This window comes from Thermobia domestica, chromosome 11, assembly GCF_964235325.1.
Source record: "Thermobia domestica chromosome 11, izTheDome1.hap1.1, whole genome shotgun sequence".
NCBI classification, from domain to species: domain Eukaryota; kingdom Metazoa; phylum Arthropoda; class Insecta; order Zygentoma; family Lepismatidae; genus Thermobia; species Thermobia domestica.
The window spans coordinates 152,001,117-152,014,526 of NC_137464.1; the positions used below are offsets into that span (position 1 = coordinate 152,001,117).

General features: G+C 36.1%; 1 protein-coding gene across 1 annotated transcript in view; it reads left to right on the top strand.

Annotated features, from left to right (window-relative positions):
• Positions 1-13,410, top strand: part of Sans (SAM_USH1G_HARP domain-containing protein Sans) — a 256,233-nt gene that overhangs the window by 118,711 nt on the left and 124,112 nt on the right. Inside the window, exon 2 of the mRNA XM_081731215.1 lies at positions 8,990-9,133. Coding sequence (XP_081587341.1) covers positions 8,990-9,133 — 144 coding nt within the window. The remainder of the gene's footprint in view (positions 1-8,989; positions 9,134-13,410) is intronic.

Below are 13,410 nucleotides of genomic sequence, written 5' to 3' on the forward strand. Positions count from 1 at the left end.
TTTGGTTTGGCTACACTATATGTAGTTCTCAAAATATGGGGCGTACAAGAAAATGTTTGATTCAGCGAAATATATTTATTTTTTTGTATCAGGAGCCACAACATTTTTGAACGGCCCCTGAATCTAGTTTTCGTATTTCTTGTTGAATAAACACATTATACCGAGTTAAATGATAGTTTTGGTTTGGCTGCACTATATATAGTTCTCGAGATCTAAGGCCTAAAAGAAAATTTTTGCCTGAAATATATTGAATCTTTTGATCCAAAGAGGGACTTGAAAGTAGACTAGATAGAATCTGTGACCAATTTTCAGTGTTAACACTTCCAAAATTATATTTGCAGAAGATATTAATATATGTTAAAAAGGATAGTAACAAATGGGACGTAATAAAACATATGTATATAACCAGAAATGTGACACAAAAATTTTGAAATTAAAGCAACTAGTAAATCTATAACTCAATATCAAACATATTACAGAGCTCCGAAGATCTATAACGAACTCCCACTCCGAATCAAAGAGGAAAGTAATTTCAAAGAATATAAAATGTTAATTTTACAGTGGTAAAAGAATCAAAAAGTATTTTAAAAACTATTTTTAGCTAAAAGTAAGAATTATATACATCATATATTACAGTAAGAAAGTAAATAAATAAAACACTAGAATCAGGCTCACACACAAGCATTTGCTTATGTGAGCCATTTTCTATCTTTTCTTTATTCTTTGCAAAAGGAATACAAAAATTTCGCAATATAGACATAAGTGCATTGATTTAATCTGCCCAACACAGGAAGATAGACATGACTTCTGAAAGTCCGAAGTCTTGTCATTTATAACTAGTGGGTACGTTAAACTCTGTTTATAAAGGGAATCTAGGAAGTCCGATTTCCTTTGTAGAAGTAATAGCATTTGCAAGTGGGAAATCTGACTTGCTAATTTCAGTAGCAGTTAATTTTTCCTTATACTTTTATTTTATTCCATTAATATTTTGTATATTGTTGTTTTTTATAATTTAGTATGGTTATGCATTGTATGTATATTATTTAATATATTGTCTTATATTAATATATTTTCTTCTTTCCAACCTAATTCCTATCTTGGCCCGCTCGTGTGAGTGCAAGCCCGAGTTACTACGAGCCCAGTTGAGAAAAGTGAGTGCAAGCCCAAGTGACCGCGAGCGCGAGTGATAGCGAGAACAGTCGAGGGAAGTGGTCGGAAGCGTGAGCCTAATAGAAGTAAGTGAGCGCAAGCCCAGTTGAAAGAATTGGGCTCGAGCGCGAGCGAGTCTAGCGCAAAATGTTCGTCTATAATTTTATCCATGGGCTGTTTCCGCTCACACAGTATTTGAATGCACTGCTTTTGTCCTTGCGCGGTTTTTATTCATGCGCTGTTTTTGTCCAAGCGGTATTTGCATGCGCTGATTTTGTTCTTGCACGGTTTTAGTCCATGCGCTGTTTTTATCCGTATATCTGTTTAACTGCGAACAGTGGCTGCCAATTATGCAACCTGAAACACAGTAAAGACATTTGAGTTGTCAAACTTAAGGGACTTCTGCTGTAATTATTTCTGACTCATCTTTCCTAAGGATGTATATAAAAATTTTAAACAGTCTGTGGCAGTGGTTCTCAACCTAATTCATATCTTGACCCGTTCATGTGAGTGCAAGCCCAAGTGACCGCGAGCGCGAGTGATTGCAAGAACAGTTGAGGGAAGCGGCCGGAAGCACGTGCCCAATTGAGGTAAGTGATCGCGAGCCCAGTTGAAAGAACTGAGCGCGAGCGAGCCTAGTGCAAATGTTCATCTATGGTTTTTGTCCATGGGTTGTTTTGCTCACGTGGTATTTGTATGCGCTGTTTTTGTCCACGCGGTATTTGCATGCGCTGTTTTTGTATTTGCCCTGTTTTGATCGGATATCGTTTGAGATATCGAAGTGTTGTAAACGGCAAAATGATTTGTTTGCCAATTGCAAACGATACAAGAAACTAGATATTATACTTGACTAAGCATTTTTTCTAAATAGACCCTTTCAAAAAAAAATAATAAAAAAAAATGAAATTTTCAAGCCCTTGTAAATTCGTTCTTATTCATTTGAAACAAGTCATACTATGACCATGGTATCCGACGCTAAGATACTTTCGATGTATATTTTCCTATTTATCTTCATTGTGCTGCATGGGTGATAGAGGTTTCCAAACGTTGGATGTTTGTGGTACTGTAATATCCTTAGTTTGAAAAACTGAATAATAAATGTGGTATTTTAAGTTTTCGTTTGATATGCTGATTTGAAACATGCAATAATCTGTCGTAGTGTAATTTCAAAAACATGACTTTACATTAGGTTGGCAATACTGTTCATCCAGTGATGTTACAAATACCTAGGACGTTGTCTTCCTCCCTATAATTATACTTAAATAAGATAAATTATTTCTCTTGGAAAAATCTACAAGGGACGTTTAGTCAGGGCTGGCTCGAGGGGGGGCTCAATCCGTGCCATTGCCCAGGGCGGCAAAATTTGAAAAAGAAAAGTATAATATGAAAATATAATGCTTCGTAATAGACCACATGGAGAAATAAAATTGTGTTCACCTGAGAATGTAATTGAACTTACTTCACTCACATTTGAGATAATACTCACTCAAGAAACTCGGGGCATTCTCCTTCATTTTCAATTATCAAACTTCTAGCTACAGGTATCTCGTTCAATATTTCCCTTGCAGTGGCGTAGGTAAGATTTTCAGCTAGGGTGGATAAGACTATCAAGGTTACTTTTATATTTTTTTCAGCAATGTTCTTAACGCTCCACTCCAAGTATGCAAAAGGTACACTCCCACTTAATACAGGCCGTTCTAGCCTACAGCTTCTAGAGACATTTAGGTTCTAGCAGCAAGTTGTTAACCAGTTTACTGAGCAAATGACAATAGTCGTTTTGTTTTGTACAAATTACATACAGTAATGGAGAATGTCTTGTAAAAATTTGCGAACTTTTTCTTGGTTTCGTACCGGTAACAGACATCACTAGTCTACGACTCACACAAGTAATAATTAAACAGTTAAATGAAATGAACATTCTATCGAAGACATGAGAGGCCAAGGATACAACAATGGTTCCAATATGAAAGGCAAACATTCAGGTATTCAGAAGGTAATTTAAGAAATAAATTCTCGAGCCTTCTATGCTACTTGCGGTAGTCATTCACTAAATCTTGTCTCAATGATGCAGCCACAGCATCTCAGTACGCTGTTTCATTTTTTGTGTAGTTAAAAAAGTTTGATTTTTTCTGCATCAGTTCAACGTTGGGCCATACTAAAGGAACATATTAGCAGTCTCACTCTAAAACCATTAAGCACCGTAAGGTGGGAAAGCCAAATTGATGCTCTGACTCAACTTAAATATTAAATAGGAGACGCTTATGATGCCTTACTTAGAACAGGGTCACCCACGCTGCTCTGTGTATAGCAAACCAGCTGCGTGGCTACTTTCCTTTGCTCACTCGTTATCTGGTATGACATTTTACTCCACATAAACATAGTAAGCAAAAGTCTCCAAAGCATTCATTCTCATGTGTTGGATGCAGTCGAGTCTAAATGTATTTGAGTACTTCTAGAGAAGAAGAAATGATGCAAAGTTTCAATCTTACTTAGTTGATGCGATTGAGTTGGCATTAGCATTACATATGGATGATCCACGGATAGGTAATGCAGTGCATGCTCGAAGTCAAAAGAAGACACAGTTTCAGTACGAGGCAGAGGATGAAGCTATTGAAGATGCACAAATAAGATACAAGATCGATTTTTATTACTAAGTTCTAGACGTGATTGTCTTAGCTTTAAGAGAAAAGTTTGAGTAACTTAAACATCACAGCGAGTATTTCGGTTTTCTTTACGATATAAGTAATCTTAAAGATATGCCATCTGAACTTTTGTCTGAAAAGTGTACTAAACTTGCCAGCATTTTAACACACGAATAATCTCAAGATATAAACCCCAGTGATTTGAAATACTAATTAAGTCTAAATGATCACCAAAAGAGACTTTAAAATTAATTAAGGAACGCGGCTTTGCTCCCAATGTCAGTGTTCCACTTAGGATTTTGTTAACCTTACCGGTAACAGTGCAAGTAGAAGTTGTTTTTCGAAACTTAAGCTTATTAAAAACTATCTATGTTCTATGTTCTTTCAAGTCTGACGCACGCTTGAGTAGTCTAGCGATGATATAAACAGTACACGAATTGTCTGGAACATTGGACCACGCGAATGTGATAAAGGAATTTGTTCATAACAAAGCAAGAAAAGTTTCTTTCAATTAAGGTGTGTTACATTTATGCCTGCTTATTGTGTTCTAGTACATTATAAGGTTTAGGCTAATCACTTAGTTTTGCCGTAATATCTGATTCACTATATTATCTTCATGCCCCATACTCTATTGGAAACAACCTTTTGATATAAAATAAACTTAAAAATTAAAATTCTTACTCGTGACTAAAGCATACTTCTTTTATTTTATTTTCTGTATGCGCTGCTGTTCATCACAGGTATACAGCGAAATCGAGCATACTGGATATTGTATCATGTTTGGAGTCGTTTAAATAATACATAAGCATTTGAGAGAAGTAGTTCAATTTTTTTTTGTTTACTTTTCCATTTCGTACATGTTTTTAAATGGGATATATTACTTTTTCGTGACACTTGAAAGTCTTCTGTCCAAATAAAGTTTGCGGATTAAATGGGGCGGCATGTGGAAGTACCGCCCAGGGCGGCAAAACTGCTAGCGCCAGCCCTGCATTTAGTTCGTAAATTTTCTAAAAAGTGGTCCACGCGATTTTCCTCATTTTATAAATATTTAATTAACAATCCCATAACATGACAAGTCATTTCTCTATGAAAAAACATATAGAGGGTGGGTTACTCTTTAGAGTGAGTTTGTTTTCGAACGATTTTCTCAAAAACCGCTAATCGTTAATAACCTTATGATACGACATAAATCACTTTTGGAAGACATCCATAGGGGATAGTTTACTCTTTTTATGAGTTTTTGTTTTTCCGACCAGTTTTGTAATAAGAAGATAAAATGATTGTGTTTACATTTCATAAATAAATATTTCATTAACGATCATATAATATAACGTTATTTCTTTAGAACTCAGAAAGTGTAATTTTCAGTGTTTATTTTATTAATTGATTAATTTCTTTTTATTACTTTCGAGCGACAATAGGCCTAATAGTGAAAGGGTTGTGATCGTCAAAAATGCAAATGAACTCGAATTTTTAACAGATTCACATGTTTCGTGTTCTCTTCATATGTAAAATACTGTGGATTCTTCACATCTTTCCATTCGTTTCTATATAGAGACCTAGGGGTTACACCGTTTTACGTATCGAGACTAAATTTTAAACATTGCTTATAAGAAGATTATTCAGGCAAGTTTTTCGAATTTTCATCATACACGAAAATATATTGTTGTCTGAAGGAACAAAATAAAAAACGTCTAGTTTCTCATAAACGGCTTTAGTTATTACTAGGGCTCGGAAGTTGAAAAATTGCCTAAAAAGGAACTATAAAAAGACCTACAAATATCTTTTAAAGAAAGGAACTAAAAACTGGAAAAAAAGATGTAAAAATAAGACCCAGTTTAATTAGAATTACATACAGATGGTGATCAGAAAAATGGAAACAGCTGTAGTTGGCAACACGTCAGATGTATGGGTTAGCAGTGGTGTCGTGCGCCCGCAGCGCCGGACCGCTGGTGGTGGTGTGTTAGGTCGGTCTCCATACTACGTCAGGCGCAGTGGAACAGCAGCGTCCAGTGGCTGCAGCAGACGGAGGTAGTGTAAAATGGGAGACCTCTCAGATTTTCAAAGAAGGCAAATTGTTGGTGCGCGGTTATGTGGAGTGAGTGTGATGGCAGTGGCTACTGTGTTAGGTGTGTCGCGTGGGACAGTGTCGAAGGTGATGACGGCCTACACAACACACGGGAAAACCACATCGGGGCAGCGGAACAGTGGGCGGAAGAAAATCATGAGTGACAAGTCACGCCGGGTATTAAAGCGCATTGTCACGCAGAACCGTCGTGCCACTGCGGAGCAAGTGACGAAGGAACTCAATCAGCACCTCCCCCACCCTGTTTCGACAATCACAGTCCGCCGCGAATTACATGACATGAACTTACGGGGTCGTATTGCACGAGCCAAACCGCTCATCAGGGACCATAACGCTTTCGCACGCCGCAAATGATGCCGCGACCATGCAACTTGGACCGTTGAGGACTGGAAACGTGTGATATGGTCAGATGAGTCATCCTTCACCCTATTCCCAACCACGGGCCGTGTTTATGTGTGGAGAACGCCCAAAGAAGCTTATGATCTGCAGTGTCTCCGCCCAACTGTGAAACATGGCGGCGGCTTGGTGATGCTTTGGGCCGCCATATCACGGTTTTCATTGGGTCCTGTGGTCATACTTAGCGGACGAATCACCGTCAACGATTATGTCGCAATTTTAGGAGACCACTTGCATCCTATGGTCCGAATGTTGTTCCCGGACAGTGACGCCATCTTCCAGGATGATAATGCACCCATTCACACAGCTGGCGTTGTTGCAGCGTGGTTTGAGGAACATCGGGATGAAGTTCAACACCTCCCCTGGCCCGCCCAATCCCCAGATCTCAACATAATTGAACATCTGTGGTCCGTCTTGGAAACACGACTCCGGCGACGATTTCCACCTCCATCCTCTCTTACAGAACTGGCCGATGCCCTGCCCGAGGAATGGTGTCAAATTCCACTTGCTACCATTCACGACCTCTATGCCTCCATCCCAAGTCGCATAAAGGCTGTTCTGAAGGCGAAAGGTGGCCCGACACCATATTAATCTGGTAAGTTGCAATTTCGTTCAGGTGTTTCCATTTTTCTGATCACCATCTGTGTTTAATGAATATAATACTCAAGAAATACAAGCTTCTGGTTGGTTAACATAGTGGCGTAACTAAAGGCTTGGAAACCCTGCCCCGCAGACAGCGTCGAGTGAGGCCCCTTCTTGACGTCCCACTTCACGATTTGGGGGCCCCAGAATGGCTTGGGCCCCCGCAATGCAGGGTCTGCGGGGCCCTTATTTGCGCCCCTGGGTTAACGGTTTGTCCTTCCACAAACTGAAGTACAAACTAAAATAACAAAACTTTCCACCCTCACTCCCCCTTGCTAGAGGACATTGTTACGCCTCCTTATCTGACTAGAGATTGTTGCAATTTGCAAATCTGGTCAGTATAGTCGTTGAAGAATGTCTTATCTTTTGAATTTTCTTTACTAAAGAAAAGATTTTAAGAGGTGGTGCTGATTCGAGTTAATTACCAGTAAATTTATTGTTGAAAGATGAAGGGGAAAATACGTTAAGACCTATGAAAAGCTTAAAAAAAGAACAATAAACAAAAAAAATCGCCGAAAAAGACAAAAAAAAAGGACAAATAATATTCCTTTCTGGCAAACAATGTCCCAAAATGAACATACTATATAGCTATATTATGTAAAGCCTCGTCTTCGGTCACTCGTAAAAAAGATGATTTCTCCTCAACTTCCGGACCCTAGTTATTACGTTTATATTATTTGTTTCTTTAAAATAATCAAGTTATAATACAACATAACTCATTTCGTTACAAAATTTTAGAAAGGGTGGTTTACTGGTGTGAGTATGTTTTGTTCCGACGTTTTCTCGAAAATGGCTCTAATAATTTTCTTTATTTTATGAATAAATATTTCATTATGAATCCTAGAAGAACCCAGAAAGAGTGTTCTGCTGGTAGAGGAAATTTTCTTCGGACGAAGTTTTCCGAAGAAACCTATTACTATATTTTTATTTATATTTCATAATTAAATATTTAATAACTTCAGTATGACATAATTTGATTCACGAAATGATAGTAAGAAAATTTAGTGCGGTGGCTATGGTTCACAGTAACTATAAGCACAGAGACAATATAAAAATACGGAGAACAGCGACCCAGACCCATAACATAACAAGTAAATTCAAATAGACAATATTGATAGCTGAAAAATACTACACTATGATTTTGTGACATCAAACGTCCTAATGATCCTATATCTAAACTGAAAAATTGTCGTGTCTCACACAGTATACATGTATTTCCTGTCGTATAGGCACGTTCTCCAAATCTTATTTTCACTTATTTTATTTTATTTACTTTATTTTTACTTTTAAATAGTAAGATCTACCTAGGTAAAATGTATTTCCTTAATTCATCGAACTCCATCCACCCCGATTGAAGGGAACACTTAAGGTGGTCACAAACGAGTGAGTACAAAACACGAAGTGATCTATAAAGATTTGAAGAATCAAATACGACATATTTTTACTGCATATTTTGAACTTTGAGCAGATCTCTAGAGTCTGCCTTATGTGGTATTCGAGTCTTAAATACCTTACTGTACGCGTGGATTGTGCTTACAATCTTTAGCATTGTGCTTTGGAACCCTCACCTATGCCCCATCATTAACAATGTACTGCGAGCGGACCTTCGGTGCGAGCGGTACCGGGTTCGATTTCCGGTGGGGCCACTCGGTCGAAAAAGTGTAAAAGGCTTTTTCAGGCCAGCCACCCTAAATGAGGTTTTCTTGGATTTTCCTCATTCACACCATGCAAATGCCGGGATGGTACCCAACTTATAGGTCCCAGGCCGCTTCCTTCTCCAATCCTTTCTTCCTTCCCTTTCCTTGAATAGTGTGCTCGCCGAGGGACGTCATCCCTATATATATATATATATATATATATATATATATATATATATATATATATATATATATATATATATATATATATATATAAAAGTGACGTTCTAAATGGCCTTAGATGCCAAAAGCCCAGAAATCTAAAATCCTAAATCCTGTACGAAATACGATTCAGATATGAGTGTTTTGTTTCTAACTATAATGGTTTATGATTGATTTTTATCTGTATCTCTAATTTTCTTTTTTGTTTTCAACAGAGCTGCACGGGATGGGATTCTGGACATTCTGAAAGAAGCTACGAAGCGAGATTGTAATTCCAAAGATGAAGATGGGATGACTCCTACTCTCTGGGCTGCATTTGAGGGCAACCTAGATGCTCTAAGGCTACTTGTGGGACGAGGGTAGGTGATATTTTATTATTCATAAACATTCGAATAATGTGTTGAAACAGTAGGCTGCGTAATGAAGCTCACCTTCAACGAAATCTTGCGCCAACACCCACTTCCTTACATTGTTCCTAGTCTTTCAAAATTTGAATTAACCACTACATTTTGTAACACAATTTTTATAATGCTTAATTAAATGTAATGATATATTAGGTGTTGATAAATGATACACGGTGTATATTGTAGTGATACTGGTATATTCTATTATACCTAGGTACTGTAGTGATTCATAATATTTTGTACGAATGGGCGAACTGTGCAGCTAAATTACAAGAATGCTCTTAGATATCGAAATATTTTGAAAAATGTGATAAACGAGATGGAATATGGTGCTAGTCTGAAAATTATTAGACTTTAATAGTGAGACGTTTTAATCATTATCTTTGTCTCCGAACTCATTTTTAACTAAAGAATAGAAAATCCAGACAGAACTCAGACCGTAATATATTTTTGCTCTTAGGGCAACATTTTGTAACAAGGAACGAAAAAATACAACTACAGTAGAAATATTCCGCTAAAGGGTATTCCCTGAACCCGATGCCCTTTGAATCCAAATATTGAAGCATTTTTTTTTCATTCTTTAAGTTGTTCTATAATCTTTTCCTATAGGATGTTAGGAATGTGAGAGAAACTTGAAGTGGAGGCTTTTTCGGTAACAACGTTCTACCGACAATTTTCCGAAAGTGTAGTTCATTAACATCTAAAATTTAAGATAGGTTAAACCAAGTTAAATAATAAATAAATATCATGAACTAATTTTTACACTACAGTAGAGGCACATTTAAAAACATCATTGATGAATCTAACTCCTTTCCCCTAAGGAAAGTTAGGTGTTTTAAGACATAAAAAAATTATTTCACTATTATTTGATGCTTCCCTCAGTCTTTTCCAGTATTCATGATTTACTTATATGGCATTATTGCTTATCTAAGGCGAACTTATTGTAAATAATTGGTAATTGATTACTTTTAATTGTAAAATAGAATGAAATTGAAAAAGAAAATAAACATTAATGTACATTAAATGTTCCTATCAGTATAGGTTGAGCAGCTGTTTGTTGCTTTTTTTTTTTTTACCAGACGTATGCCCAAGTGCTGTAAAAATATACTACTATTATAGTGCTTACTTACTAAAGCACTATAGTATTTAGTACTTACTAAAGTGCTTTAGTGCTTACTAAAGCACTAAAGCAAGTATTATAGCACTATACTTATAGTACTATAAAAAAAATATGAAATTGTGTAAATTTTATTTTTATTGTATTTTCTCTACGTTTACGTATTACCTTCGTGAAGGGCTTTAGGCTGATGATATAAAAATGTTCGCTGTTTATGTGTGCAGTTTTTTCCATTGGGTCGTCAGTCTGGAAACACAGGAAGCTGGAAACGATTAAACGAGACATTAGCTACAGCTACTTCTGTTTTACTCGCTAAGTATTCTCTTTCGCATATATTCCATTATTATCCGCCGAAAACTATTGGCAAACGGGTGAAACAAGTAGGATGTGAGTAGCTACTTCTCTTGATGTAGAACACAAACGAATCCTTTGGCCTAAGGCTGGATGTTAAGAGGACCTTTCTTTCTTTTACTTTAGCAACTGCATTCCGTAAATGAATTGTAGTCATAATTACAGAGGCTACAATAGAGCGTTTTCTCTTCTCAATGTTTCTCGCACGTACGTTGAAACATCGACAAGGTAGGAAAAACAAACAAACAAACAAACAACAACAACTACTGTTCAACAGACCCATTGCTCAGTCTTCTTTCGGAAAAGTGTGAGGGGCTGCACTGAGTCACTATTTGCTAAAAGACGCACTGACAAGAATGACATGTAATCACTAATAAATTTAGATCAGCTCCAGAGGAAGTGGTTGGCCTATTAGGGGGTTGGAGGTGCATATTTCCAGGAAGTGTGCTTGGAAGAAACGTTACCATTAACCTAGGGTCTCCAGTCGAAGAATTCAATCATATTGATGATATTCATTTATTATTTTGGTGAAAATAATTAATTTAAGAAAACTTTCATGATATTTACGAGAAGTTTTCCCTAGAATAACTGCATCAAAAGTTGTGATTCTACACAGCCACTATTTGCCGTATCATTTGAAAGCTTTATTGGTCACAGAATAAGAGTGTTATACAATATGTTGATCACCAGTGGCGGATCTAGAAGGTAAAAACTGGGGGGCCAGCCAAAGCCCAGACTATGATAGGTATATCATGAGTTTACTAAAACTTTCGAAAGCATATAAATAATAGCTTAAATTATTTTTGTCACTCGAAAAACTAGGGGGCCTAGGCCCCCGGCCCCGGGCTAGATCCGCCACTGTTGATCACGTTTCATATGAAGAAGAAAACAACGACAGAAATTTAAATTCTTAAAAAGAATAAAATAAAATGAAATGAAATAATGCATTCAGCTTTATAAACACTATCGCCAGTTCGTCAATATTCAATAGCTACTAGCTCGAATTGAGTGCAGATTCCTAGTCAGATATTGAGCCTAAATATGCACAAAAGTTATGGTTGACTGGGTTTTTGTAATACAGTAAGATTTTGTCTTCCAATTCAACTTTATTACAATTACACATCATTTGATAGATAATTCAATGAAGTTTAACGACTTAGTGCACCATATTATCACTTGTCATTTGGAAGATTTAAGATAATAATAATAATAATAATAATAATAATAATAATAATAATAATAATAATAATAATAATAATAATAATAAAATGAGTAGCGGACACTTACTAGACTTACGTTGTATATCTTTCGTATCTAGCGATCAAGTAACTGCGTTTATATTTCTTTCTCATGACTAAATAACACAATAAGAAAAACTGCTTATGTGGAAGTAGCTATGTTTATTTTACCATACGTAGAGAGCAACTGATATATCTGGAAATATAATGAATCTGCCCTAGCAAAGCGTGTGATTTATATTCTCTGTTTAGAAACATAGGCACTATTTCTTCACGAACTCCATAATTCAAGAAAAAGTCACCGCATTTTCATTGTCTCTTGTGTGATTCAGTGGTTGTAATCTCAGTTATAGTAAAGCACAACTGCCAAGTACATTCCATAGGAAGTGAATTCCTTCGTTGTTGTTGTAGATGGAATATGGAAATTTGGAATAGTGTTATGATTAGAAATGCAAGTGCTTGGAGCTTTCCGGAACAAATAAGCAAAAAAGAACAGAAAAAGAAAGAAAGAAAAAAATATTTTCTCTACTTTTCTCCCTAAAAATTTTGGGCGGCTTAAAAGTATTTCAATTTTAATGTAGCGCTAACAGTATGTTCCACCTTCGCTTTCCCCATTAGGATACAAAAAGCCGTGTAGTTACTGTATGCTGAAGAGGAAGTTATGAAAAAAAATAAAGAATTAGAAGAAATCGGTCATTTGGTAGGAAAGAAAAGATGCAAATCAGTGAATGGAGTGTTCTCTAGTTTCAACAAATTATTTATAGAACTGTTAGATTCTTTCAAAGGCAAAAATGTTTTAGTAAGAAGTTTAATAATATTAGCAATAACTGTTCTGAAAATCCAGTAAATTTCATGAGAAAAAAGTATTTAAAATTGAATAAACTAAAATTTATAACTATATACTATAATATTTATTGAGGCTGCTAAAATAGTATTTAAAATTTAATAAACTAAAATTTATAACTATATACTATAATATTTATTGAGGCTGCTAAAATACGTAAGGAAGAATGTTTACAACGCTATCCACGAGTTTCTTATTTCAAAAATTTTGACACAAAATAACTGTAAATGATGAAGGAATTCTGTTGTTAATGATGTTAAACTAAGAGCATATCAAATTTTTGGCTTTAATTTCGCAAACACGATTCACTGATGCTCAGCATAAAATGTTTCCCGAACGGAGAATGAGATGTAAGCAAGATTTCATATCAAAACAAAAATGGTTTTGTATCTGTTTCTTGGTTTATGATACTTTCCTCTTGCCTGTCAGATTGAAATTTGGTAACCAGTAAAACACATACTTTTCGATTCCCATTGGGTGTGTCAAGCCTTGGATAAACCCGAACAATGATTCAGCTCTCACTTTAAGCAATATATTTTGTATAATTTATCCTCGAAATCGAAAAGGAAGAAGAAACTAATTAATCAACTCCAGTAATTTACATTATTTTATGGCCTACTTCTTCGCGCATCCACCTTTTGTGCACAGGGTTCCGAGTTCGATTCTCTGGAAGAGAGTGAAT